Source organism: Solanum pennellii, chromosome 1 (assembly GCF_001406875.1).
Source record: "Solanum pennellii chromosome 1, SPENNV200".
NCBI lineage: Eukaryota > Viridiplantae > Streptophyta > Magnoliopsida > Solanales > Solanaceae > Solanum > Solanum pennellii.
The window spans coordinates 32,831,580-32,858,624 of record NC_028637.1 but is presented as its reverse complement, the minus strand read 5'-3'; the positions used below and the strand labels follow the sequence as shown (position 1 = coordinate 32,858,624).

The 27,045-nt window shown below is 33.6% G+C and overlaps 1 protein-coding gene across 1 annotated transcript; it reads right to left on the bottom strand.

Moving 5' to 3' along the window:
- Window positions 1-1,692: 1,692 nt before the first annotated feature.
- On the bottom strand, window positions 1,693-2,312 carry LOC107019748. The gene is made up of 2 exons (XM_015220127.1): window positions 2,012-2,312; window positions 1,693-1,856 (listed from the first exon to the last, which is right to left on the bottom strand). Exons 1-2 carry the CDS (start codon window positions 2,310-2,312, stop codon window positions 1,693-1,695), a joined length of 465 nt encoding a protein of 154 aa, XP_015075613.1.
- Window positions 2,313-27,045: the final 24,733 nt, after the last annotated feature.

Below are 27,045 nucleotides of genomic sequence, written 5' to 3'. Positions count from 1 at the left end.
GTTTTCATCCTCTCTTGAATCTTCTTCACTTTCTCCATAGATTGATGAACTAGATCTGTTCCTATCAACCATGATTCACAAACTTCAAACAATCAAAATGATGATGTATGTCTTCTCCCATAAATAGCTTCATAAGGAGCCATTCAGATACTATAATGGTAACTATTGTGTAAGCAACTAAATGTGCGATAGGAGATCATCCCAATTACCCTTGAAATCAATCACATAATCTTCTTCTATGCCTCAAAACACCATCTCCCCCTTAATTAGAAGCTAGCACTTTTTGATTATGAACATTTGCCTTTAATTCAAACAACATAGGGTCTTGATCTTGCTCGCCTTGTATCTCTGACACTTATGATGACTAAAAACCATTCGTCACCACTATTCTTCGTTCTATGGAATCCATTAATCAAACTTCTAATGAACATCTTTTTCTAACTCTTTATTACCTTCCTCAAGATGGGTGGTACTACCCATAAATAACTTGCTCAAGGCATCAACAATAACATTAGTCTTACCTAGATGGTAAAAAATACTTATGTCATAAACTTTGAGTAACTCTAACCACACTCTCTGTCTGAGATTAAACTCTTTCTAACTAAAAGCAAACTAAATACTCTGGTGATCGGTGAACATATCCTCATGAACACCATAAATATAATGATGTCATATCTTCAAGGCGAATACTAAAACAGCCAACTCTAACTTATAGGTTGGGTAATTATTCATATAAACTTTCAACTATCTGGAGACATAAGCTATAACTTTGTGATTCTGTATTAAAACACAACACAACAAACTATAGATGCAACACAATACATAACTAAAACTTGATTACCTTACCCAAAAGTCAAAACTAGATAGTAGTAAATTTTTATTATATTTTTGTCAACTTCCTGAAAGGTCTTCTCAAAAACCTAAGACCGTTGAAACTTTACTTTTATGTAGGACAATTTGGTCCAATAAAAGACTTATCTAGAATATCCTTCAACTGTTTTTTCAACACTTTAAATTCTGTTGGTGCAATTCTATATGGCGGAATAGAGATAGGATGAGTATCTAGAATGATTTCTATGTCGATGTGTATTTCTCTCTCAGGAGAGACTCTGGGTAGATCATCTGGGAATACTTCTAGAAACTCTTTTACTACTGAAATTTAAACTGACTGAATAGTAGGTATTTCAACACTAGAGTCATAAACTCGGACTATGTGATAGATACAAACCTTTGAAACTAACTTTCTTGCTTTAAGGTACGAAATGAAACGAACCTTAGGCATTGTTGAACTACTACTCCACTCTAAGACTAGCTCATTTGGAAACTGAAACTTGACAACTTGAGTCGTACAATCATCGAAGGCAAAACAGGCACGAAGCTAGTCCATACAAAGAATGACAATCAAAATCTACCATGTCGAACTCAATTAAATTAGTCATGGTACTCTTGTGATTAACAGAAATGAGACAACCACGATAGACGTTTCTGCTATCATAGAATCACCTGTAGGTGTAGAAACACTAAATGTTTCATAAATTTGCTCAGGAATAACATTAAAATTCATAGCAACATAAGCAGTTTACAAAAAAAATGAACTCACTCCTCGATCAAGCAAACCATAAATAGTAAAGTCAAAGACTTGGATTATACCAGTGACAAAATTTGGTGAATCCTCTTGATCTTGACGGTTATTTATCGCATAGAGGTGGTTTGCTCCTCCGCAAGTATCAGACGTAGCTCCTCTTGATGCAGTCCATCTGGTGGAGCAACTGATGAAGATTGGGCTCTATTGCCCTGATTTCCACTACCATTCCTGTTCTCAGGACACTTCCTTAGAAAATGACCTATCTGCCTCACTTGAGATAACCAGTAGAGCCGTCACGACAAATACCTAAGTGGTTCCTGCCACAGTTAGCACGTGCAGAAGTCTTACTAGCCCTTTCTGCCATATTGTCTTGAGGATAGGAAGGTTTAGCTCTAAATCTCTAGGAATTCTTACTATTGTACTCACCTTTGTTTATAGGTGCCGGAGTACTTGAAGATGGTGGGGCAGGTCTCTTATGTTTATGTTGGAAGGAAGACTGATTCATCCTACTCTTTTGGTGCCAAAACTCGTTGTCTAATGTCTTAGCCCTCTTATTCTTAAACCCTTCTCTATCCTTCTGTTTATCCTCCTCAACTTGTTGCGTATGGATCATCAGCCTTGCTATGTCCATATCCCTTATCAATATTGGTAACTTTCCTTCCTTGCTTGACTGACGAGATAACCCAACAACAAATAAGTTAATCCTGGTGCTCGTGTCAGCAACCATCTCCAGAGCATAGCGGGATAGTTTTGCGAACTTTATATTGTTCTCATGAATACTCATAGACTCCGGATGAAGAGTTAGAAACTCTGTTATCTTTGTCTCTCGCAACTCACAAGGAATGAAATGTCCCATGAGAGCATTCTCAAACACAGCTGAACTCTTTATTGGCGCGTCCTCATCCCTATTCCTTTTCCATTCGTCAAACCACACTCTTGGGATATGCAGCTAGTTCCACCCTCTCAGCATCAACAATATGCAATATCTCAAAAATTTTCTAAAGTACTTCACAAAGTTCTCAAGATACTCTGTGACACTTAAACTTGTGAAGCTTGATGGATTCATCCCTAAAAAATGATGGATCCTTGATATATCATCCACCTCATGTCGATTACCTCTATGCCCAACTTGGTAAGTCGCAACTTGACTTAACATTTAATAGCTTCACAGAATTTAGCATTGGTAAATTCTTCTTGAGTTGCAGTTAAGGTGCATTCGGTAACTTTTGTTCCTCAATATTCCTCCTACCTAGGCGACCTCTGACTGCTCTTCATGGAGGCATGATCGTATAAAAATATGCAAAATCATGAATTAGAGGGAAACTTTTAGAGATAAACTCTAACGTATGAAAGAGTGTGAAAGAAGTGAGATGGTTCCTAAATGTTGCAGCCTCCTAATTATAGATGTGGCGCGCTTCATACGGTTAAATAGGACTCTATAAACACGTCTTCATAGAATCGATAGGACTCTTCAACTATGTGCTTTTATACCAAGTTTCTCACGCCTAGAGCCTACACCATGGGTAGGACTAGCACTCGAAGTCCATTGATGGCCTCGAGCGGACCATTTGTCTGGCTCACATACACAGCGGAAGACTTAAATCGTTAAGAATTGATTTCAAATGCTAACAAATTAACAGCGTCAAACTAAACTCATAATGTTTTAAAAACAACCATCATAACTTAGCAAAGTGGCAATTCAAATCTGCCATAAGTGAATAACAAAATAATGAAGAATGAACTAATATCTGACTGACTATCTATGAAGCCTCTAAAATTTGAGAAGGATGTAGGGACTAACACCACAACATCCAAATGATCTACAACTGATAAGGAAAGCAATAAAAATGGATCCTCCGGAAATCAAAAAGGCTCACCAATAGACTCTGTACTACTCACTAAATCAATGGTGCGCTAGATGCCGATCTTAGTTATATGGGTGTGCATCATAATGCGATGCAGGTCAACTGGCATCAGTACATTCAATGTACGAGTATGTGAGTTGGAATGTGCAAACAACATTAGGCTTGAAAGAGATTATGAAATAAATACTTACCTTCGCTCTTTTCAACTCATGAATACTTAATTGAACTCATTTCATTATAAGGCAGTTTTAGAAAAAGTGCAATATAAAGAAAAAGATAAATTATTTAAAACATGATGTCAACTCATAATCATAATATCATAAAGACATACCATGTTTCCTCTCAAAGTTTACTTGTGCAATTAATCAATGAAGTCTCATACCCCCCCCCCCTTCATACTAAGAAGAACCTCTTGAGAAACCATGCAATTTGTACTGTGAGAGTTTCTCTAACCAACCACCATCACTTAATAGCTATAGTGATGATACACTAGTAATATCCACACGCTGCCTGCGACATGCTACGCCTTGCTGGAGTATAGGACCTGAACTACTAATTGGATCCACTAGTCTATTGTGAAAAGGGTTCATCTAAAAAGTATGACCCTTTTGTATCCATGATAGCTATATGGTTTATGGAGGTTTGAGTTAATATGAACTCGCGTCCCCATATCAGTGCTCAATACAACTCAAAATATTATACTTAGCTCATATATTTCAAAAACAACATCTTCTGTGATTTAAGATTAGTGCTCAAAAACATAGCTCAAAGTCTATCTTGGAAATCTCAGCTTCCTTTCTTGCTTCATTTAGAAAGTGGTGGTCTTTGGAAATCTCAGTTTCCATTCTTGTCAAAATGTAAAAACATTTTCTACTTCTTTGGGAATACTTAGTCCCCATATACTTATTTGAAGAAAAGACTTCCCTTTACTTTGAATTGAACTCAAACTTAAGTCTTAAAATGAAATTAAAAATTTTGTAAAAGACTTTTGAAACTTGAAATGAACTTCATATCCTTATCTTTACTCTTTACTCAACTTTATCGTTAAGTCTTAAAACAAAAATAAAAAAACTGTAAAGACTTCTTGAAAAGACTCTAAGAACTTTCTAGACTTGGATTTTAACTTTCCTTGAATTTAAAGTTATGGATTCAAGGTTGAAATTCAGGTTTCTGGATGATATCTATATGTTTACAAGTAATTTAGAGTAGTTATAATCACTAGGAAGTGTTAAAACACTTTAGAAAGACTTAAACGGACTAATAACAAAAAGTGGGAGAAAACTATTATTCAGGCGCGTCCAGGGCGCGCCACACAAGGCTTACTTGACTAAGAATCCTTTTTGGTGCACTGTTGGCACGCCGCCCCTGCCTTTCCTGGCACTATAGGGTCGTGCCGCGCCAGCCTTTCCCCATGCCAATTTTTGATAAATTTTTCCTCTTGTTTTCTGACCTTAAATCGTTCTAATTTGATTCCTCTTTTATAATTAACTTTAGATTTATGTACCCACATTATATACACAAGGATTTTACCTAAAGAACTCAATAAAAAACACTTTCTACCTCAAGAAATTCATAAACTTCAACTCATGTTCAAGAATGAATGTGATTCAAGAAAAACCAACAAGAACATCGAAAATCCAATCGTTTGAGAACTAAATTATGCTAAATCAAATATGCTTGGAACTTGGGTGAACAAAACCAACGTTATGAGAGACCCACATACCTTTTTAGGGATCACCCCCGATGAAATCCACATGTTACTCCGAAGATCTTGGCGAATCTTGAATGCTCTTCTCCTTTCTTCTCTTTTCTCAAAACTCTAAATCTTTCTACAAATGTGTAAACTTATCTAGTTGAACTTAGACACGTATCTTAATTACCAAAACGAAATAACTTAATAGGGTAAGGAAAAGACTAACTACCTCTTAGAAATTGTTACTTTCCTTATTCCAACAGTCCGACTACTAAAGGACATAACTCACTCATACGAACGCGGATTCGCACAAACTTGGTAGAGTTGGAAAGATTAACCCAAGGGCTTTCCAACCATATCTGGAACTACACTTAACTCATCCTGAGATAGGATTTATGGATGTTTGAACTTTACCAAAAACTCACTTTATTTCCAGATTTTCATATACTTTCCAAAAATAAGTATTTCCATATTTTAAAACTCCTTTCTAGTTGTGAGATGTTAGAAAATTGACCATTTTAGAGCTAATGTAATTGTCAGAATTTGATTTTAAGGTCATCTTCTTGAACTTCTGATAAACAATGACCGTTAAAGGTTCAAAAACTCAAAAATACTAAAACTCACATAAAAACTAAATGAATGACCACATGACCAAACCGCTAGGCTTAGCAAGTCATAAATGGCATGTAGTTGCTATAGGAAAACTTCAAATGATGAACAAGAGGAATAAGTATATAAATGACCTGGAGGTTATTACACTTTAGGGTTTTTGTACTATGGTTTTCATATTCTAGTGAGTTAATTCCACAATTTTTTTTGGTAATTGAATGAGTTTATAAGAACTTGGTCTGCTATTGTTTTAAAATCTATTCTCCTAGTGTCTATGTCATAATTTTGCTTCTAAAAATGATTGATGTGTTTAATAGGGGTACATAATTGGTTATCACCTCGCGGTTAGGGTGGGTCTTACTCGTGACGGTTTGGGTTGTGACAAATAACCTAAAAACTTTACGAGCTTACACGTCCAAAATTTATAGTGTTTGTAATGTGAATATTGTGAAGTAAACACATATTATATACTTAAAGTTCACTTTAAAAATTTGATTGTTATCATCACAAGTAAATTATAGCTTGACCTCTAAATCATGTTCACATGAAAAGAGAAATTATGAGAAATTGACATATTATCTACATGCTTAAGTAATAAATAAAAATTGACAAAAATTTAATTTTTAAAAATATCCAAAAATGGGGAATACAAATATCGTATTTTCAAAAGAGTAAATTCAACATTAATGATCATATAAAATAGTTCATCTTCTATATTGAATAATTTATCCCTCTTCTTGATTTAGTTTTCTATATATACGCCTTAACATCTCATTCCTCAAGCAAAATTTCTTCTTAACTTTCATTCGGGTGATTTTTGTTGAATAAATTTGATTTCTATACATCTGCATATATACATGGCTTCCTCAGATCTTGAAAGAAACACTTGTCATGAAATAGTTCTGTATGTGCCTATAATTAGTAGTGCTCAAACTGCGGTATGTGGTCTTCTAGGAAAGTTTAATTTCACCATATTTTTTATTTTTTACTTGAGATTCATGCATGAACCATTTGAGAAATTATTGGGTAAAGTTTATGTTAATTATTTTTTTGGAAAATACAGTTGTTCTTATTGTAATTTATAAAAAATGTTCACCAATTATTATGTTTTTGTTAATATTTTTTTTACCACATTGTTTCTTTATCATTGCGAATCTTTAAAACCATTTTGTATGAACAATTTCAGAAAGCAAAAGGAAGTATGATATTTGTGAAAAGACGCGTTATTCCATTTTTTTATTTAGATAAGTCAAAAATAGAGAATTAAAACAAAAGTGAAAATTTTCTTTACCATTTTTTTCTTTATTATATTATTAAAAATTATTTTTTCATTTATAGGCTCTAAAAAATCAACTCTATAACACAAAATTTATACTAGCACCCACTCCAATATCAAGTCATCCAATAAAAGTAAGATTTCTATAACTTTATTCGTTATTTTCCCCCTATATCGTGATTTAATTTTTTATGATAATTTTACTTTCCAGTTTTACTAAATTTTTTAGGGACATTTAATAATAGTTAATATTGGTAGCATTTGACTTTCATCCACACACAATCACTAATGCAATATTAAAATTGTTAATATGAAGTCGAGAATATTAATTTGCAATTATATTAAAATTCTTCATTCTCTTCTAGATTTATATCATCGAGTCAAGTTCATACTAAGACAATATTAAAAGAATCAAATAGATAATCTAATAAACTACTCTTTTAATATTTTGATGTTCTCAAATTGACCTCTTTATAAATTATTTAAATCAAAGTATAATTATTTAATATTTATAATTATTTATTTTCTCTTCTATTTTTTATAAAAAAAATATTCGATATGTTTGAAAATAGTGAGCTAACTATTTAGTATGATAAAACATTAGGCAGAATTTTTCAAATACTAACCTATTTGAATTTTCTAGTATTAAATATTGACTAAATTGAGAAACGCTAATGTTTTTTCATATTCATTTGATAGGAGAATAAGTTCACAGAGTAAAAATATGGTCACCTTTTGGTGATGATTGAGAATAATTTGTTGAAGGTCTGCTGATTTTCTGAAGAATAATTTTCAAAGTGAGGTGGAGAATTCTAGTGTGTTTTATTACATATGAAATAGAAAATTATAACTGTAAGTAGAACAAATTATTGAAATAATTGATATTGTATTGCAAATCTATCACGCAATTCAATTGTCTTAGTTTCTTGTTAAGGAAAAATCTTTTTCCCTTACTTCATTTGATGTGAACTTGATTTCTTAGTTCCTTTTGTTCCAAAAACAAATTTTTAATATATTTAAAAGTAATTGAACTATAGATTCTCATTTTTCATTTTTAGTAACAAAACATTAACATATTTTCTTTTGTGCAGAATAATTTTTGAACAATGGAAGTAACTCAAAAGCTCTAGGAAGAAGAAGGTCTAGTTACTACCATAGTCATAGGAAATACATTTGTTGACTTCTCTATCGTCCCTTCTACAGGTGTATTATACATTTCTATGATATCTTCCTTTGCCTTGATATTTTACCATTATATATCTAGTGAAACATTGTAATAAAAACATATAATATAACATAAAATGAAATATTATTTCTAAAAAATATGAATATTATGGTAAAATATTATAAAAAGATGATGTTTAGCATATGCAGAGGACTAATTATTTTAATATATCATTATGGACAGAAATACTAGAATGAAGACAAAGCAAGTGATCCCTACGGACTTAGTTTCAAATATTATGACATGCTACACGGATGGAAAGCTGAAAGGAGACAACGTCAAAACGGAAAATGTGAAATGCTAATATATGTTCTTTTATAAGTTTTTTCCTTTTATCTTAATATTCAGTCTTACTTCTTTCTTGATGTACACTCACATTTATCTATCGATATTTAGTATTTAAAAGGAATGTTATTGATATACCTTAGACACGTATGATTATTATTTATGTCATAGTTGGTAATTAGATTTAGTGATGGTCATTTCCAAGCATATGCTAATTTAGTTTCACTCATTTTCTCTATCATATTGCCTTTATACAAACAGAATTATGGTAGCATTTGTTTTGCATGAATTCAATACTATTCACATGTTTTTTGTGATTTTGATTATCTTTTTTTTTGTTATAGTACATTTTTATTACTTTTGTAATGAATTTTCTTTATGGAAATTAAGAAAAAATTTCTTGGATTGCAATTTTACTTCCATGAGAGGAAACATACTATGTGTTGATCTACTGGGGATGTAAGAAGACATATTTTCCAAGGTTCTGAAAATTTGAAGGTAGAAGTTCAACAAGAAACCAATGCAGTAATAGAATCAATGGTAAGTTGTAGGTATTGGATAGATTTTGTTTGATATTAATAACCAATTTAATTATGTTTCTAGAAACTGAATATACTTATTTAGATAGTTGAATTATTTTGTAAACATATTAAGAAAAAAATAAGGTGTTTTGTGTACTGTAGTAGTTGTGTATTTTTAGAATTAAGCTATATAAGTAGCTTCTTATCTTTTTAAGGTTTAGCGCCGAACATTAAATATTGTTCTAATATTGATAAAAGCATTCTTCTCAAATTGATTAAGCGAACACAAATTAATTTACTACATTCAAAAATTATCTTTTAAAATATAATTTCTAACAAAAAGAAGCATTTCCAACATATTAGGGATATGTGAAAGGGTCAAATTACATTTGGTCTTATGTATGTACTCTTGGTGTAATTATTTCTACAAGAAATTTTTTTCATAACTTGAACTTTATTATAACTATGTTAGACAATGGTAACTTTATCCTCATTTTAAGGCACCATGAAAATTATATTATTTATACAAAGATTTTCTAATTGAATTTTAAGGTTGGGATTGGAGAAAAGAAATCCAACAAAAGAGAAAGAGATTCTTCAATTTCTGAGGGAGAATCTTCAACAAAAAAACACTACGGCACGAACAAGACTGAATATTTTCTCGATGATGCATGGAACAACCTTATTAGCAGTGATGAAATACACAAAAATGAGGTAACTCATGTTAAGGAAAGTATTGGATAATAACATTTATACCAAAATTGCACAAATAGAAAATAAAATAGATATTTGTCATATAAATTTTGTTTCTAACTAAAATTGTCGCAACTCATCCCATTTAACAAAGGACATATGTTTAGAATCATGAGCCTTATTTTCCTATTAGTTGTTCATTATATTTCGAAACGTAAGATTCTATGTCTGTTGAAACATATCGATAAATTTGACAATATGACTTCATTCCACAAATGTTGGGTTCAATCCACAAAATGGAAGTACACAAAATAATGCAAGGAAATGTTGATGAAAAAGAGATTTTTCCAGACTGTGACGGATCCAGGATCTTACGGTTGTGGGTTCTCACTATTTTTAACATAAACTTGAATCAACCAAAAAACGTAATTGCGAGCATTCTTCTACATAGGCTTTATTTTCTTTTCAATAGAATGAAATAGACAATCGGAAGTTTGGATTGATTTAAGAAAAAAGGAGGAGAAACAATATACCTTCACATACAATTGTAATTACAAAAAAGAAAACAAGCGAGGAGTAGTTTTTTTTTTTTTGCTTTTGAATTCAAGAACTGAAATGAATACGCTAGAACAAATTATTATTTTCCCTAATTTAATGGATGAGAAAAAATATTTCATAGACATTGAAGATCATGAGTGTTTATATTTTTGGAAAACTAAGTTGCAATAAAGACATGAGACGTGACCGATTCAAGATTTTAAATTACTAGTTACTTTTTAAGTCATCAATCATAAAATATTGATGTACAAGTTTAACAATATCATAAGATATACAATTATATCTAAATATTAAAGAAAAAAATCAACAAGAAAAACTAAAATAAATCTTATCATGAAAAGGGAATTTTGTTTAAGAAAAGTTAGCAAAGGACAGATGGTGAAAAGGAGAAAAAGAAAAGGTAGAAAGAAAAGAGATGGATTTTAAAATGAAATTATTATTACTCCAGGGAATTAAGTTTGGGTATACCAAGATAAATAACCTTCAACAACCACTTAAAACCACTAACAAACTAAGACCTTTATTCATCCGGTGCTCGCCTTTAATTTTACGTCATATTGTTTTAATTTTGATATAACTATATACACTTCATGAGGTTAATGGATTCTTGAACACGAAGATAGCGTCATGTGGGTCTGCCCCTGGTTCCATACATGGATAAATATTCTCATTGACAAAGAAAATGGTGAATGTTAAAGAAAACAAAGAAAAAGTGATTGTAAGCTTTCAAAAAAAAATATGGCTATAAGATTTTCATATTATGAAGATCTCACCCTTCACAAACATATTTGAAAAAATAATTAGATGTCATGCCTCGAGCCTATGCCTTGGGAATAACTTAATATATTATGTCTTAGGCCTAACTCACATCCCTCTCAAAGGGAGTAGGAGTGCCCAAGCCTTATAAGGAATCCAAACATCTCATTAACCACCTATGTAGGACTTTTTTCATTCTTTAAAACCCCACCTCACGCTCAATTTTTAGAATTTGGTGTGTGGACAATTTTGATGTTTGGGGTCCCCAACATCGGATGAGACGGGCCCGACTCTAATACCATGATAAATTAGGTCTTAGGCCTAACTCACACCCCAAAAGCTAGCTCAAAAGGGGGAGGATTTCTCAATCCTTTTAAGGAGTCCACCCATCTCATTAACCACCGATGTGACAATTTTTTTCATTATCGAGAACCATTTCTGATCCCCAAGAGAACCCTTGGCCTTGATCATGACATACATGACATTAAGCCATATGTGGAAGATTAAAATAGGTGAACACTTAGACATTCGAAGGAAATCTTAAAACATAGTCTTTTAAAAATACTTAACATGAGTTTTATATAACAAAACATCATGAGAAAACACTGGAAACATCTAATACCATGTATCTATGAAGCCTCTAACAAATTATGGTAGGAGTCGGGGTGAGACCCAAGACGCCTGCTATACTACTAAACTGGAAGGAAATGGAGTCTCCTGGAAGCGAGAAAGACCCACCAAAATCTATGTGCAAATGGATAGGATCTCAACGAAGCGCCTGTTGATGATCCTGAGTACCTGTATTTGTATCATAAAATGGTACAGATGGAATGACATCAGTGCATTGAATGTACTATAAAGTGATAAGTTTAGAGTAAACAACTTACTTGCTTGAATGATTGAAAACAACATAACTAGATCAATACATGAGTATGGAATAAAAACCATTTATTCTTTACAACATATTATACAATGAAAAACAATATGAAAATAATATACTTTACAATGTGGGGAGTTTTTCCAACCGACAACCATAACCATGAGCCTAGCAATGATATAACGTCCCGCTACACGTAGCAAGCGTCCATGTCTATACCTTGTTGGGGGTATAGGTTGATATTGTAACTATGGATCCAACTATATGCCTTCTCAGAGGCGGTGAGGAGTCGCATAAGAATCAATGATATCCTATCATACCCGTGCTTCGTAGTTTTATGAGACCTCCAAGTTCTAAAAGACTCTAACTCAGTTCGGTGCTCGATAATACTCCTGAAACCTTTCATATAAATTTATGGTCAATTTTAACCCTTTCAAAGAAGGGACATGTTACTTGTAAAAATACTTTCCAAAACCATAGATATACATACATTCCTGAAAACAGGCACTTGTGAAGTTATCTTTCAAGTTCAATTATTAACATATGTACGTGTGTGTGTGTGTGTGTGTGTGTGTGTATATATATATATATATATATATATTAAACAACTGTTAAGTTTTCCTATGAAACAAAACTTTTAGACTTTTTCTCAAAACTCAGTTTGAAACAAAGTGATTGGCTTTTAAAGACTCTCAAGCCATAAAGATCATATCATAGGGTTCATGAGAAATTATGGACATTAACGACTCAACTCGAGGACCTCAATAATCATATGGAAACTCATGTATATAACTCTTCTCAAGGCATGGTTCGAAAACATAATCAATTTCAAAAGAAATCTCAAATTTGACTCAAAAGGACCTCTTGAACTTTTCCTCTTAACTTTACTTTGATTTGGAAAAGAAAAAAATTGTAATTTAACACTTTTGATTAGGATAGGAAGCATCTCTAAATGATTAAAGAAACCTGTAAGGATAAATATCAAGAAGACAACGAAGACATGATTTGAAAGAACTGACACTGAAAAGTGAGATATAGGAGTATGTATTCTCTCCACGATGCGGAGAGAGAGTTTACACATTGTTCGTCAAATTTTTAGGTAGAGGATTTACTATCCTCTCCGCGATGCAGAGAGGATCCTTCATCGTCCCACCCCGAAACCCAAAATCGTTTATATTTTGAGTCATATTTCATGAAATTAAAACTTAAGAACTCATCAAGAACCTCTACATAAACGATTTCATCAATGAATTTAATGGAATGACTACATGATAAGAGTGAGGAGGAACAATTATGTCACAATCGGAGAGAACCCCCTAGTTGTAACCGGCGTCCTTATACTCGAAGAATTCTTAGACAAGCCCTTGGCATCCATCACAGCACGTATAATAGAATAAAAATGCGGAAAAATTAAAAACATTTACTTTGGAAGTTCCTCTTCGCTTCATATATGGAAATAGAAACAAACTTCATCACAACATATCATCTAAACATAGAAGTATAGAAATTTGGGACTTAGCCCTTACATCAATAAGGATTCTAGAAATAGGAAATACAACAACGTCTTCCAACATAAGCAATGAGAACAATCCTTTCACTTTAGAAACACTAGCATGTGAGTAAACCTTACACTTTAACAATTAATTATAATCATGAAAACTACCTTTCAATCATATAACAATCATACCATAACATACATACATACTTCATAGTTAATTCAAGTGTATAGGGTTAAGGATGAGGAAACCATGTCATCAACACCACGATAACACAATAGATATTGCATCATTACTATCTAAGTAATTCATCTTTCATATATGAATTCAATTAAGAACCGACATTCATACCTTCTTGACCTTCATGGAACTTCATACGTCAATCACCCAACAATGCATAATTAATACATAAAATAAGGTAATTCATGAAGTAACAACACAATTATATTCACTATAAATAATTGATATATTAATCATCTTCAACCAATTCACCATATCAAATCCAAGACTCATGAAACTGGGTAAGAACATGGGTCCATGGGAATTTAAAGTGAACAACAACAATTATCAACCATTATACACCTAAAAAACCTTAAGTAATCATAATTGATTTATACTTTCATTTTTCAAAGAAGGCTCATGTGTGGGGAGAAACCCTAGATTTTGGAGAATTTTGAAAACATCTTTGGAGGGACCTCTTGGGGAAAGGAATCCCAATAGAGAAATAAATCATACCTTATTGCAGACCTAGCCACGAAATTGAGTTGAAATCCTTTATAATTGATCCTCTTCTTGTAGCTTCAAGGTCCTTCAATGGAGGTTATGTGTAGAGAGAGAATCTAGAGAGAGTTGAGAGCAATTGGGTTTTTAAGTTGGAGATTTGTTTTATTGTGGGGATGGGTTTAAACTGACTTAAACTCAATATGTACTAAGCCCCTAAAATACACAAAACACCCGTCACTTGGATGGACCTTTTAATTAGGTAAAACTTGACTTTTATTTTTGGAGTTATCGTCGCTGAGGTGTTCCCTGAAATTTTCCTAAATTAAAATTTGGGACAGAAGGGTCCGCAATGGTCTCTGCGACGCGGAGTTACTTTTTTGTCATTACTGGAGCAAGTCTGTGATGCACCCTTGCTCCACCAAGCTACTTCCCGAAGTTTTCTTTCTTCATTTGTCGTTTCTAACGCCTCTATGCTTTAATGATTCTTTACCTAGAACTTAGGATCGTAACTACCCTTTATTAAGTCATAATCATTAGGTCAGGCTCTAACTTAGGTCATAGAATTTCTGGGTGTTTCAATACTCCCCCCCCCCCCTCGAGAAAATTTGCCAACGAATGACACCTTAAACCTTTAGAGGGAAAAAGAAAGTAACTCAAGACTAGCATCCCCAATAACAAGCAATATCAAAATGATTCACAACTCATATGAGGAATTCTCAACTCCTTTAAACACATAATAATAGCATCAAAAAATAGGAACTTAAACCACAACTCATCATGCACAAAATCACATCATTTAACAACATATACGGAGGAACTACCCTCTCAAATTCAACATAATCTTGATATGAACATTAACGTGAAGACATGCAAATTTTCTCTCAAAACTATATCAAGCATGTTCAATACAACTCTCATGAAGACAATATATTTTCACAACAGATAGGAGTTCAAGTCAACCATGAGAAGAGTAAAGCATAAAAACTCCAATACAACTACACATGAATTTTCAAAAGACATGCACATACAAGGAAATCATGACAAGTTCATCAATACCCATGACTCTCAATTTTTATACTAAATTAAGAGAAACTACTAACCATAAACCTTAGCGAGGAGTAAGAGGAAAGAGATGAAGATAATGGGATTTCCTGTCGGCCTCGGTCTCCCATGTAGAACCCTAAAATAGGTGGTTCCTCCATAGAACTTTAACAGAGACCACCTCTTTATTCCTCAAATTCTTGACTTGATGATCTAAGATTTCAACCGGAACCTCTTAATAAGAAAGGTTATCACACACCCCTAAAACTTCCGAAGGGAGAATAGACATCGGGTCACCTATACACTTTTTCAGCATAGAAACATGGAATACCGGGTGAATCGGGGCCAAATCATTAGGTAATTTCAACTCATAATCAACCTTTCCGACACGCTTTAAGATCTCAATAGGCCCACATACTAGGGACTAAGTTTACCATTCTTACCAAACCTCATCACCCCTTTCATGGGTCAAATCTTCAAGTTGATCTAATCTCCTACTTCAAACTCATGATCCCTCTTTCTATTGTCAGCATAAGACTTTTGCCGATTTTGATCCATTTTCAACCTATCTCTTATAAGTCAAACTTTTTCAAGGGTTTCATAAACTAACTTGGGACCAAGGAAAGCAAACTCGCCTACTTCATACCACCCAACTGGACCTACACCTTCGCCCATAAAGTGCTTCAAACGGTGTTATCACAATACTCGAATGGTAGCTTTTATTTTAGGAACATTCTATCAGTGGTAGGTGATCATCCCAATTACCTTTGAAGTCAATGACACACGCTCTCAACATGTCTTCTAGGGTTTGAATAGTGCAGTCCGGTTGACCATCCGTCTTGGGATGAAATGTGGTACTAAGCTTTACCTTCGTTCCAACCCCACTTTGGAAAGGCCTCCAAAAATGGGATGTTGATTGGGTACCTCTATCTGAAATGATGGACAAAGGAGCCGTATGAAACCTCACTATTTCCTTGAGGTACAACTAGGCATAGTCTTCCGACGAATAAGTGATTTTGACCAGAAGGAAATGTGCCGACTTGGTCAATCCATCAACAATGAACTAAACCCGGTCATGTTACCTTCGAGAACGAGGTAACCCAACTATGAAGTCCATATTGATAACCTTCCACTTTCATGTGGAAATATTTATATCTTGGGCTAGGCCACCCGACCTTTTCATGTCATTCCACCAATAGATTTCTTGTAAGTCACAATACATCTTTGTGGAACCCGAACGAATGGAATATCAGGAACTGTGGGTTTCTTCAATAATTAATTCCCTTAATCCATCCACATTCGGTACACACAACCTTTCTTTGTGCATAAGAATCCCATCTTCTCCTTCAGAGAATGTTTTAATGGATTTGTTGAGAACCAACTCCTTTAGTTCCATGAAGATAGGGTGAAGATGTTGCTTAGACTTCACATCAACAAAAATTGATGAATCGGAATTATGACGGATCATGACACCTCCTTTTGAAGAATCTTCTAGTCGGACACCCAATCGGGGCTAGGTTTTGTACATCATGGCTAACTCCCTTTTATATGTGACACACTACACATAGATACACGACTCAAGGCATCTGCAACCACTTTGGCCTTGTCGGGAAGGTATAGGACACTCATATCATAGTCTTTCAAGAGTTCCAACCACCTCCTTTGTAAAAGATCCAATTCTTTTTAGCCAAGGCATATTGAAGACTCATGTGGTCAGTAAACACATCAACATGTACCCTATAAAGATAGTGTCTCCAAATATTTAAAGAAAAAACTACGGACGCTTGTTCAAAGTCATGAATTGGATAGTTCTTTTCATGCACCTTTAGTTGTCTCGAGGCATGAGCTATCACCTTACCATGATGCTTAGGAAACAACTCAAACCCACTCAAGACGTGTCACAATACACTTAAAACCCTTTGGTGCCATCCGACAAGGTCAAAGCCGGAGCGATGGTGAGTTTATCTTTCAATAATTGGAAGCTCTTTTCACATGACTCTGACCATTCAAACTTAGAGTTTGTTTGGGTCAAGGCCGTCAGTGGAGATGCGAAAAATGAAAATACCTCAACAAGCCTCTGACAGTACCCAGCCAAATCCAAAAAGCTTTGTTGGTAAGACTCCATGGTCTAGGACAACTTTTGACCGCATCCTTACTCGGATCGACCACTACACCCTCAGTCGAGACAATGTGACCAAGGAACGCAACCGACCTTATCCAAACATACACTTATTAAAATTAGCAAAAAGTTGATGATCTTTGAGGACTTGCGAAAAAACCCTCAAGTGACTCATGTGATCATTTTCACTTTTGGAGTATATCAAGATATCATCGATAAAGACAATAAAAAAGGAGTCAAGAAAATCTCTAAACACACAATTCATAAGGTCCATGAAATCCACTGGTGCATTTTTCAGACCAAAAGACATCACTAAGAATTCAAAATGACCATATCTTGTTCGGAAGGTTGTACTTGGAACTTCAATACCTCTCACCCTAAGTTGTTGATAACCCGACCTCCTGTCAATTTTTGAAAAGTGACTCGCTCCTTAGATTTGATCAAACAGGTCATCAATCCTAGGAAATGAATAATTATTCTTTGTAATGACCTTGTTTAATTTCTAGTAGTCAATACACATAAGGAGAGACCCATATTTCTTCTTCACAAATAACAACGGAGCACCCCATGGAGATATACTTGGTTGTAAAACCCTTATATTTAAAATCCTAGAGTTGAGCCTTTAGTTCCTTCAACTCGGTCGAGGCCATCTTGTAAGGAGGGATTGAGATGAGTTTCGTATCCGGTAATAAATCAATGCTGAAATCTATTTCCCATTTAGCAGGAATTCCGGGCAAGTCATCCGTAATAACTTCCGAAAAATCCTTCACTACGGGGACCAACTCTAAAAGAGGATTCTCAAACTCAAGATCCTTGAACCTCACAATATTATAGATGCATCCCTTAGAAATCAACTTACAAGCTTTTAGACATGAAATAGTTCAACCTCTAGGGATTGGATTTCCCCCTTCCATTCTAAAATGGGTTTATTAGGAAATTGAAACTTGACTACCCAAGTTTTACAATTAGTGGAAGCAAAAAAACCATGTAGCCAATCCATATGCAAAATGAAATCAAAATCCAACATATCAAGTTCTACCAAATCAAACAATATGACTCTATTGGGCAATGAAATGGGACAACCCCTATAAAATCTTCTAGCAACTATGGAATCACCCATCGGGGTAGAAACCGAAATGTTCATCTAAGATATCGGGAAGCATATAAAATTTCGTAGCTACTAAAGGAGTTACAAAAGACAAAGTGGCACTTGGATCCAACAATGCATAAACATTAACTGAAAATAATTGAAACATAACGATAACAACATCAGAAGAGCTCTCTTGATCACCTTGGGATTGAAGAACATATAAGTGATTCTTCTTAGGAGCATCGAAATTCAGACCATTCGCTTGTGTTTGATCATTTCCCCTTCCTTGGTCCTTTAAAATAGGGTAGTCCCACGTCATGTGATCACTCTTACCACAACTATAGCAATTAACCGTGCCAACTAGGCATTTATCTGCATGTTTTATACCACACTTTGCACAAATAAGATTATCAACATAAGGACCACCACTTGTCCCCTCTTGAGGCTTGGGAGTAGACACTTTAACTTTGTTGAACCTATGATTATTAGGAGGGCCTTGTTTGGAAAACCTCTTCTTGAACCTTTGCTTATCTTGAACCTCAAACCTAGCCTTGGAATAATTCCCATCGTCGACCCTTGGCCTCTTCAACTCTCTACCAACTTGCTTAGTCTTTTGGTCCTCAATTTTTTTGGCATGAACCATGAGGTAGGAGATGTCCAGTCTAGGAATAAACATATCCGACCTACATTCATTAACCACTAGATCGGATATCCCCATAACAATTCTTTTTATCTTTGCCCTAGAATCCGCCAAAATAGTAGGAGCATGTTTTGATAGATGAGTATACTTGAGGCTATACTCCTTCACACTCATATCCCATTGATGAAGATTGATAAATTCTTGCATTTTCCTATCCCTCAATTCAAAGGGGAAGAACCTATCAATGAAAGTCGTCCTAAATGATGCCCAACTAATCGGCCCTTCTCTAATAGGACACTCCTCCTTCCATTGTTCATACCAATCTTTAGCCACATCTTTTAGTTGATAGGCGGCTAGTTCCGCCTTTTCTTGAGAAAGCACACCCATAGAATCTAGCATTTTGAACACTTCATCAATGAACCCTTAGGGGTCCTCCTTCTCTTTGGAACCAAAGAAAGTAGGGGGATTCATCCTTGTGAAATCCCTAATCCTAGAAGTGGTAGTGTTAACATTGGGGTTCACTTTCACCCTAGTAGCCCTAGCAACTTGACTGGCTAAAACTTGATTTAAGCTACGAATAGACCATCTTATCTCATCATTAAGCATAGCCCCTTCTTCAATAGGAACTTGAGGGTTTTGAGGATCTTAAGGGGAAACAACCTCATTCGTATTCTCCTCCTCGACCCTCCTAACATTGGTCCTTCTTGTATTCATTGCCTATAAGCACAAGAAAAGAATTATAAGAACAGACTAGTTAGAGTTAAGACTCTTAGGCACGACTAAGGAATAACAAAAGAGTGAAAGTTCCTAAGATCTCATAGCCTTGCATTCATAAGTGTGTCGCGCTTCACACCCATGAACAAGACTCTACTCAACGTGGTATTTTGTGATATCAATCCTATATTATTCTCAACCTTATGCTCTGACACCAAGTTTATCACGACTATAGAGAACCCCCTAGCCGTAACCGGCATCCTCATCCTTAAAGAGGTCTTAGACAATCCCTTAGCTTCCATCATAACACGTATCATAAAATAAAAATTGCAGAAAATTAAAATTTTTACTTTGGAAGTTCAACTTCGCTTCATATATAAAAATAGAAACTAACTTCATCGCAACATACCATCTAAACATAGAAGTATAGAAATTTAGGACTTAGCCCTTACATCAATAAGTAGTCTAGAAATAGGAAATACAACAATGTCTTCCAACATAAGCAACGAACTAAGCAATTCCAAGTATCCTTGAGAAATGACCTTGAATCCTTAACAGCCCGAACCTACATTATTTGAGAAAAGGGAAGAAAATATGGATTAGTACATCACACATACTAAGTATGGGTACTATGCATAAAAGGACATTTAGTCAAAACATGCTTTTTATCAAGTAAACCAATATGCACATAAGTTAAGCATAATAGACTAACCCAACATAATATCATCCCAACATGGAGACAACCCAAGAAACACTTGTGCAATGCAAGGAATAGAATCACATAACACTATCCAAAGCTAAGAATCACATTAATCAACCTACTTAATACATGCATTCATACTCTCACATTTCATCATGACTGTCATACTCATAAAGATCATGCATATCTTAACATACATAAGTCGTAATCAACATAATCACAAAAGAATACTACTAGAACTATCTCTTAGGATCCCATAAGTGCAATGTGTAAGAGAAGTCACATACTCTCCCTCACACTATGTAGAAACCCCTCAAGAAATTAAAATCCCTAATGAGAGTTTATACATTTCCTTTATTCATTATTTTTACATTCGGGAAAGAGGTTGCAATAACCGGCATTGAGCCATGTGAGTTACATGGAATCCGGTGTTCTACTCCCACACCGAAAAGAGAGGGTTAACACTTGCCTAAGGTGCAACCTTTTGTATATGCTATCCAGGTAAATCCACTAAGCTAGAGTCATATGTGGGCACATACTTAAGGGTCAAGGAGATTGTTTCTAGAAACCCTAACTTTCTAAACGTGGGGGTTCCCATCTCATGAGACAACACATGTCTTGGAAAATTCTAACTTGCTAGACATGAGGAAACCCATGTGGGGATCCGTACATACTAAATGTTAGACCTCCATCTCATTTACATACCCTTTGGGTGCTAAGTATGTATTCCCTTTAGTAATCATATTTAGTCATCACACAAGTTCACATTAGCCTTTAGTAGAATCTTCTATAAACATCTTATAATAATAGCTCATAGGTGTTCACAAGCTTTAGAAACACTAGCAAGTAAGTAAACCTTTCACCTTAACAATTCATTATAATCATGAGAACTATCTTTCAATCATATAACAATCATACCATAACATACACACATACTTCATAGATAATTCAAGTGTATAAGGTTAAGGATAAGGAAACCATGTCATCAACACCACAACAACACAATAGATGTAGCATCATTACTATCTAAGTAATTCGTCTTTCATACTTGAGATAAATTAAGGAACAACATCTATACCTTCTTGTCTTTCATGGAACTTCATACTTCAATCACCCAGCAATGCATAATTAATGCATAAAATAAGGTAATTCATGACGTAAAAACATAACAATAGTTAAAATTTATATAAAAGAGAACCATAGGCCCGCCTATGTGGCGCCACCATAAGCAAGAACTTCCTTTTATATTTATGTATTTCCTAAACAAGTCTGCCTCTTTCATGAAAAGATGTGACTTTAATAAAGAGTTTTGACTTTTATAAATAGTTGTAACTTTTATGAAAAGGTGTGACTTTAATAAAAATTGCAAATTTTATCAAAAGTTGCGGGTTTTATGAAAAGTTGTGACTTTCATGATGAGTTGCGACTTTTATGAAAAGTTGTGACTTTAATGAAGAGTTGTGAGATTATGAAAAGTTGTGAATTTTATGAAAGGTTGTGAACTTTCCGAAGGTTGCAACTTTACCAAATTGTTGTAACCTTTCTGATAAGTCACAATAAACAATTGTTCAAACTATCTTTTGTTGTCTATAAAAAGAAATATCTCCTCTCATTTTAAAACAACACAAATTATGATCTTCTTCTTCTATTTCCGCAAAATTAAATATTCATGTTCTTTTCTCCTGTTGAGTGAATTACAGACACCATTGTTTTTTTAACAATAATTTATTGCTTCATCTTGAGAGAATGAAATTCTTTAAACCTCTGGTGTCGGAGGGGAATTATTTTCTTAAGGGAACATTGTGCATTCAGTAGACTCATTTTTTTCCTTTCTATTTTAATATATCCTGGTATTTTTTTACACTCATTAATTTATGCTAATGGTATTCAATGTTGTTTTTGAGTACATGTTTCAAACTCCTTTTTTTATGTTTCTGAAAGTTATTATCTCCGGTTATATTGAACATATGCGCATATGTACTATTCGTTGTGCAGAAAATAGTTATTGTACTCAGTTTCAAAAATTTATGTTTTGATATTCTATATTAAATTTTATAACTTAAAATTACTATATATATATAAGCTTACATATTATATATTTTTAAATAGATATGAAATATCTGACTTATAGTCTACGCAACTTAAATGTTTCTTTATATTACGAAATGCCTTTACGTATATATATATTCTTATTTTTCATCTTTATTTTCCTTTTAATGTTGATTAAAGAACAAAGATTTATTATTTTTTGAATAATCCATTTATTAAATTCATAAGTTATATGATAATGACAACTAATCAAATTCATGTTAACACAATGCTAATATTTTTTAATAACCTATTTTTTCATGATTTTTAATGTATGGGTATTAGCAAAAAAATTATTGCAAATTCAATGCAATTATAATTTATAACTGCACGAAATGCGGGCAAATTACCTAGTCATCAATATAAGCAATTGATAGATTCATCATCTTCAACCAATTCACCATATCAAATCCAAGATTCATGAAATTGAGGAAGAACATGGGTCCAAGGAAATTTCAAGTGAACGACAACAATTATCCATCATTATACACCTAAACAACCATAAGTAATCATAATTGATTTATACTTTCATTTTTCAAAGAAGGCTCATGTGTGGAGAGAAACCCTAGATTTTGGAGAATTTTGAAAACATCTTTGGAGGGACCTCTTGGGGAAAGGAATCCCAAGAGAGAAAGAAATCATACCATATTGCAGACCTAGCCACTAAATTGAGTTGAAATCCTTGAAAATTGATCCTCTTCTTGAAGCTTCAAGGTCCTTCAATGAAGGTTTTGTGTAGAGAGAATTTAGAGAGAGGTGAGATCAATCAGGTTTTTATGTTTGTAATTTGTTTTAGTGTGGGGATTGGTTTAAACTGACTTAAAGTCAATATATACTAAGCCCCTAAAATACCTAAAACACCCCTCACTTGGATGAACCTTTTAATTAAGTCAAACTTCACTTTTATTTTCGGAATTATCGTCACGGAATAAGTTCGCGTCATGGAGGTGTTCCCTGAAATTTTCCGAAATTTAAATTTGGGACAGACCCTTTTTGGGCATGGTTGGAGCAAGTCCGCAACGCGCCCTTGCTCCCCTAAGCTACTGCCCAATTCTTCTTTCTTCTTTTGTCTTCTCTAACCCCTCTAAGCTTCCATGATTCATTCCCTAGATATTAGGATTGTAACTACCCTTTTTTATGTCATAATCGATTTGGTTAGGCTCTAGCTTAGGTTATAGAATTTCCGGAGTTTTTAAAATTACAACACTATGAAAAAACTCACATACCTTAAAGAACAACGTGCTTGATGAAAATTAAAGGAAAATATTGGAAGATGAATCCTAGCCTTAGCGTCTTCTTGAAGTTCTTAAGCATAGAAATATTAGGAGCGAATGAAAGGTTTGGTTGATAAAAACTGGTTTTACTACACGTTTAGGATAATTTAGATGATTTCCTAATGATTTTTAGAAATAAAATACCCCTAGAAATAAATAGAATATGCTGAAAGTCGGAATAATTTTCTAACAGGCATTGAGGTCTGTATTGGCCACGTAACGCGAGCCATCGCGGACCTGCTGCCACACTTACACATTTCTAGTAAATCGGTCATAACATTTTACTGAGAGCTCTGATTGGGGAAAAATATGTGCGTTAGAAAAAGGATCGGAGACCTTTGATTTGATAGGTTATGAGCCACTTAGTTCTTATTTGCTAAAAGATATAGTTATTTTAAGTTGACCCAACAATTAAGAAAAATTATGGGTGAACTAATGCAGTAATAAAGTCAGTGGTAAGTTGTTATATTGCTTGGATTTTCTTTGATAATAATTTTGTTATCTTTCTGGGACACCAAATTTACTTATTTATAGTTTGGAATTTATTTTCAAGATATTAAGAAAATATAAGGAGTTTAATGTAGTATAGTAGTTATAGATTTTTCAGAATTAAGCTTTATAAGTAACTTCTTACTTTTTTAAGGTTTAGCCGAGAACTAATATTGCTCTAATATTTACTAAATTCAAAAATTGCCTTTTTAAATATCAATTCATACAAAAAGAAACATTTCCAAAATATTAGGGGTTCGGAAAAGGTTTAACCACATTTGATCTTATTTATGTGCTCTTGCCTTTGAATTATTTCTGCAAAAAATCATTTTCAAAGCTTGAATTTCAGTGTAACCCATCTTACCCAATGGTAAAGTTTATCCTCATGTTAAGGTGCCATGAAAATTATATTACTTTTACTAAGATTTTGTTTCTGAATTTTAAGGTTGGGGTTGGAGAAAAGAAATCCAAAAAAAAAGAGAATAAGAATCTTCTATCTCAAAGAGAGAATTTGCATAAAGAAACACAAAGGAAATGGACACTATTGTCATGACAAGAGCAAGACTTAAAAATTTTCTAATGATGCATGGAACAAACTGATGAATTGAAATGACATACACAACAAAAAAGTAACTCATGTTATGTCAGCTATTAGATAATAATAGATTTAAAAAAATTATACCTATAACAATAAAATAGATATTCGTGACATAACTTTTGTTGATAAACAAAAATAGTTCCAACTCATCTTATTTAACAAAGAAAGTATGTTTATAATCGTAGCCTATTTTAACTAAGATTTTCTTTTTAAATTTTAAGGCTGGGGTCGGAAGAAAAGCAATCCAAAGAAATAGAAAGAGCATCTTCAATCGCAGAGAGAGAATCTGCAGGAAATAAGCACAAAATAAACGGACACTACAATCATGACAAGAGCGAGACTCAAAAAATTCTCAATGAGGCATGGAACAATGTGATGAACTAGGATGACATACACAACAACAAGGTAACTCATGTTAAGGAAGCTATCAGTTAATAATATTCATACAAAAAATACACAAAAATAAAATATATATTCGTGAAATAACTTTTGTTGCTAAACAAAGATAGTCGCATCTCATCCTATTTAACGAAAGACGTATGTTCAGAATCGTGAGCTTTATTTTAATAAGATTTTCTTTTTAAATTTTAAGGCTGGGGTTGGAGAAAAGAAATCTAAGAAAAGATAATTAAATCTCAAATAGAGAATCTGCAGTGAAGAAACACAAAAGCAATTAACAATTACAATCATGACAAGAGTGAAACTTAAAAATTTATAGATAATGCATGGAACAACCTGATGAACTGGATTGACATACAAAAAAGCAAAGTAACTCATGTTAAGGCATATATTGGATAATAATAGTAATCCCAGGATTACACAAATAAAAATAAATTAGATATTTGTGACATAACTTTTGTTGCTACACAAAAACGGTGGCAACTCATCCTAATTAACGAAGGACATATGTTTAGAATTTTGATCTTTATTTTTACTAAGATTTTCTTCTTAAGTTTTAAAGTTGGGGTTGGAGAAAAGAAATCCAAGAAAAGAGAAAGAGAATCTTCAATATCAAAGAGAGAGAATCTGCAGAAAAGAAACACAAAAGAAATGGACATTACAATCATTACAAGAGCGAGACTTAAAAATTTATCGATTATACATGGAACAACCTAATAAATTGAGATGACATACACAACAACAAGGTAACTCATGTTAAGGCAGCTATTAGATAATAATACTTACACAAAAAATACACAAATAAAAAAAATAGATATTTGTGATAAAACTTCTGTTGCTAAACAAAAATAGTCACAACTCATCCAATTTAACGAAGGACACATGTTCAAAATCGCGAGCCTTATTTTTCTATTAGCTCTCCATTGAATTTATAAGTGTAAACATCTATGTATGTTGAAACATTGATCAATTTGACCATATGACATCCTTCATAGACGATGGGTTTAATCAACAAAGTAGAGTACATGAAATTATGCATAGAAATATCGATGAATAAGAGATTGTTTTTTTTAATAGAAGTGATTAGGTCATCCATTTTTGGCTTAAACAAAAATTTCTATTCATAGATGTAACACCTTGGACATCAAAATAGGACAAAATAAGGGTTCGTAGAAGTCACCATCAGTTTTATGTTTGAGGTCAATTTCAAATTATCATATCTCTGAGAAAATAAATAATTAGGTGCATCATTACCTACAAAATTAAATATCTTTGAGTCCTCTTTCCAACACCAACAGGTTTGCTTCATTTCATATTTTTAGTAAAATGATATGCTTGGTTTATTGAAGCCACTTGTTCTAAAGCACCTCAATGGTTTTTTAAAGGGGTAGTTTGGTCTTTTACCATCCCTTCTAAGCCTAAGCCATGTTTTCCCCACTCAATTAAAGGTCTAAATAGTGTTAAAATATGTTTTCGCGTTCTTTAAAACATAGGAGAATTAGAGCAAGGTTCCAAGAGGAGAGAAGCTAAGGTTCAGGAATTCTTCAACTTTCCATCTATTGCACCAAAAACCTTTGTTCTTTATAGGTCTCTAAGACTATTCATAGTGTTGGCCTAGTTTTTCCTCACACACGACATCTCAATTCATTAATAAATTGTCACATCTAAAAGATCCATTCATAGTTCTTGATATTGAATTTTGTTCTATAGTAGTTGAGGTTTTGATTTCTT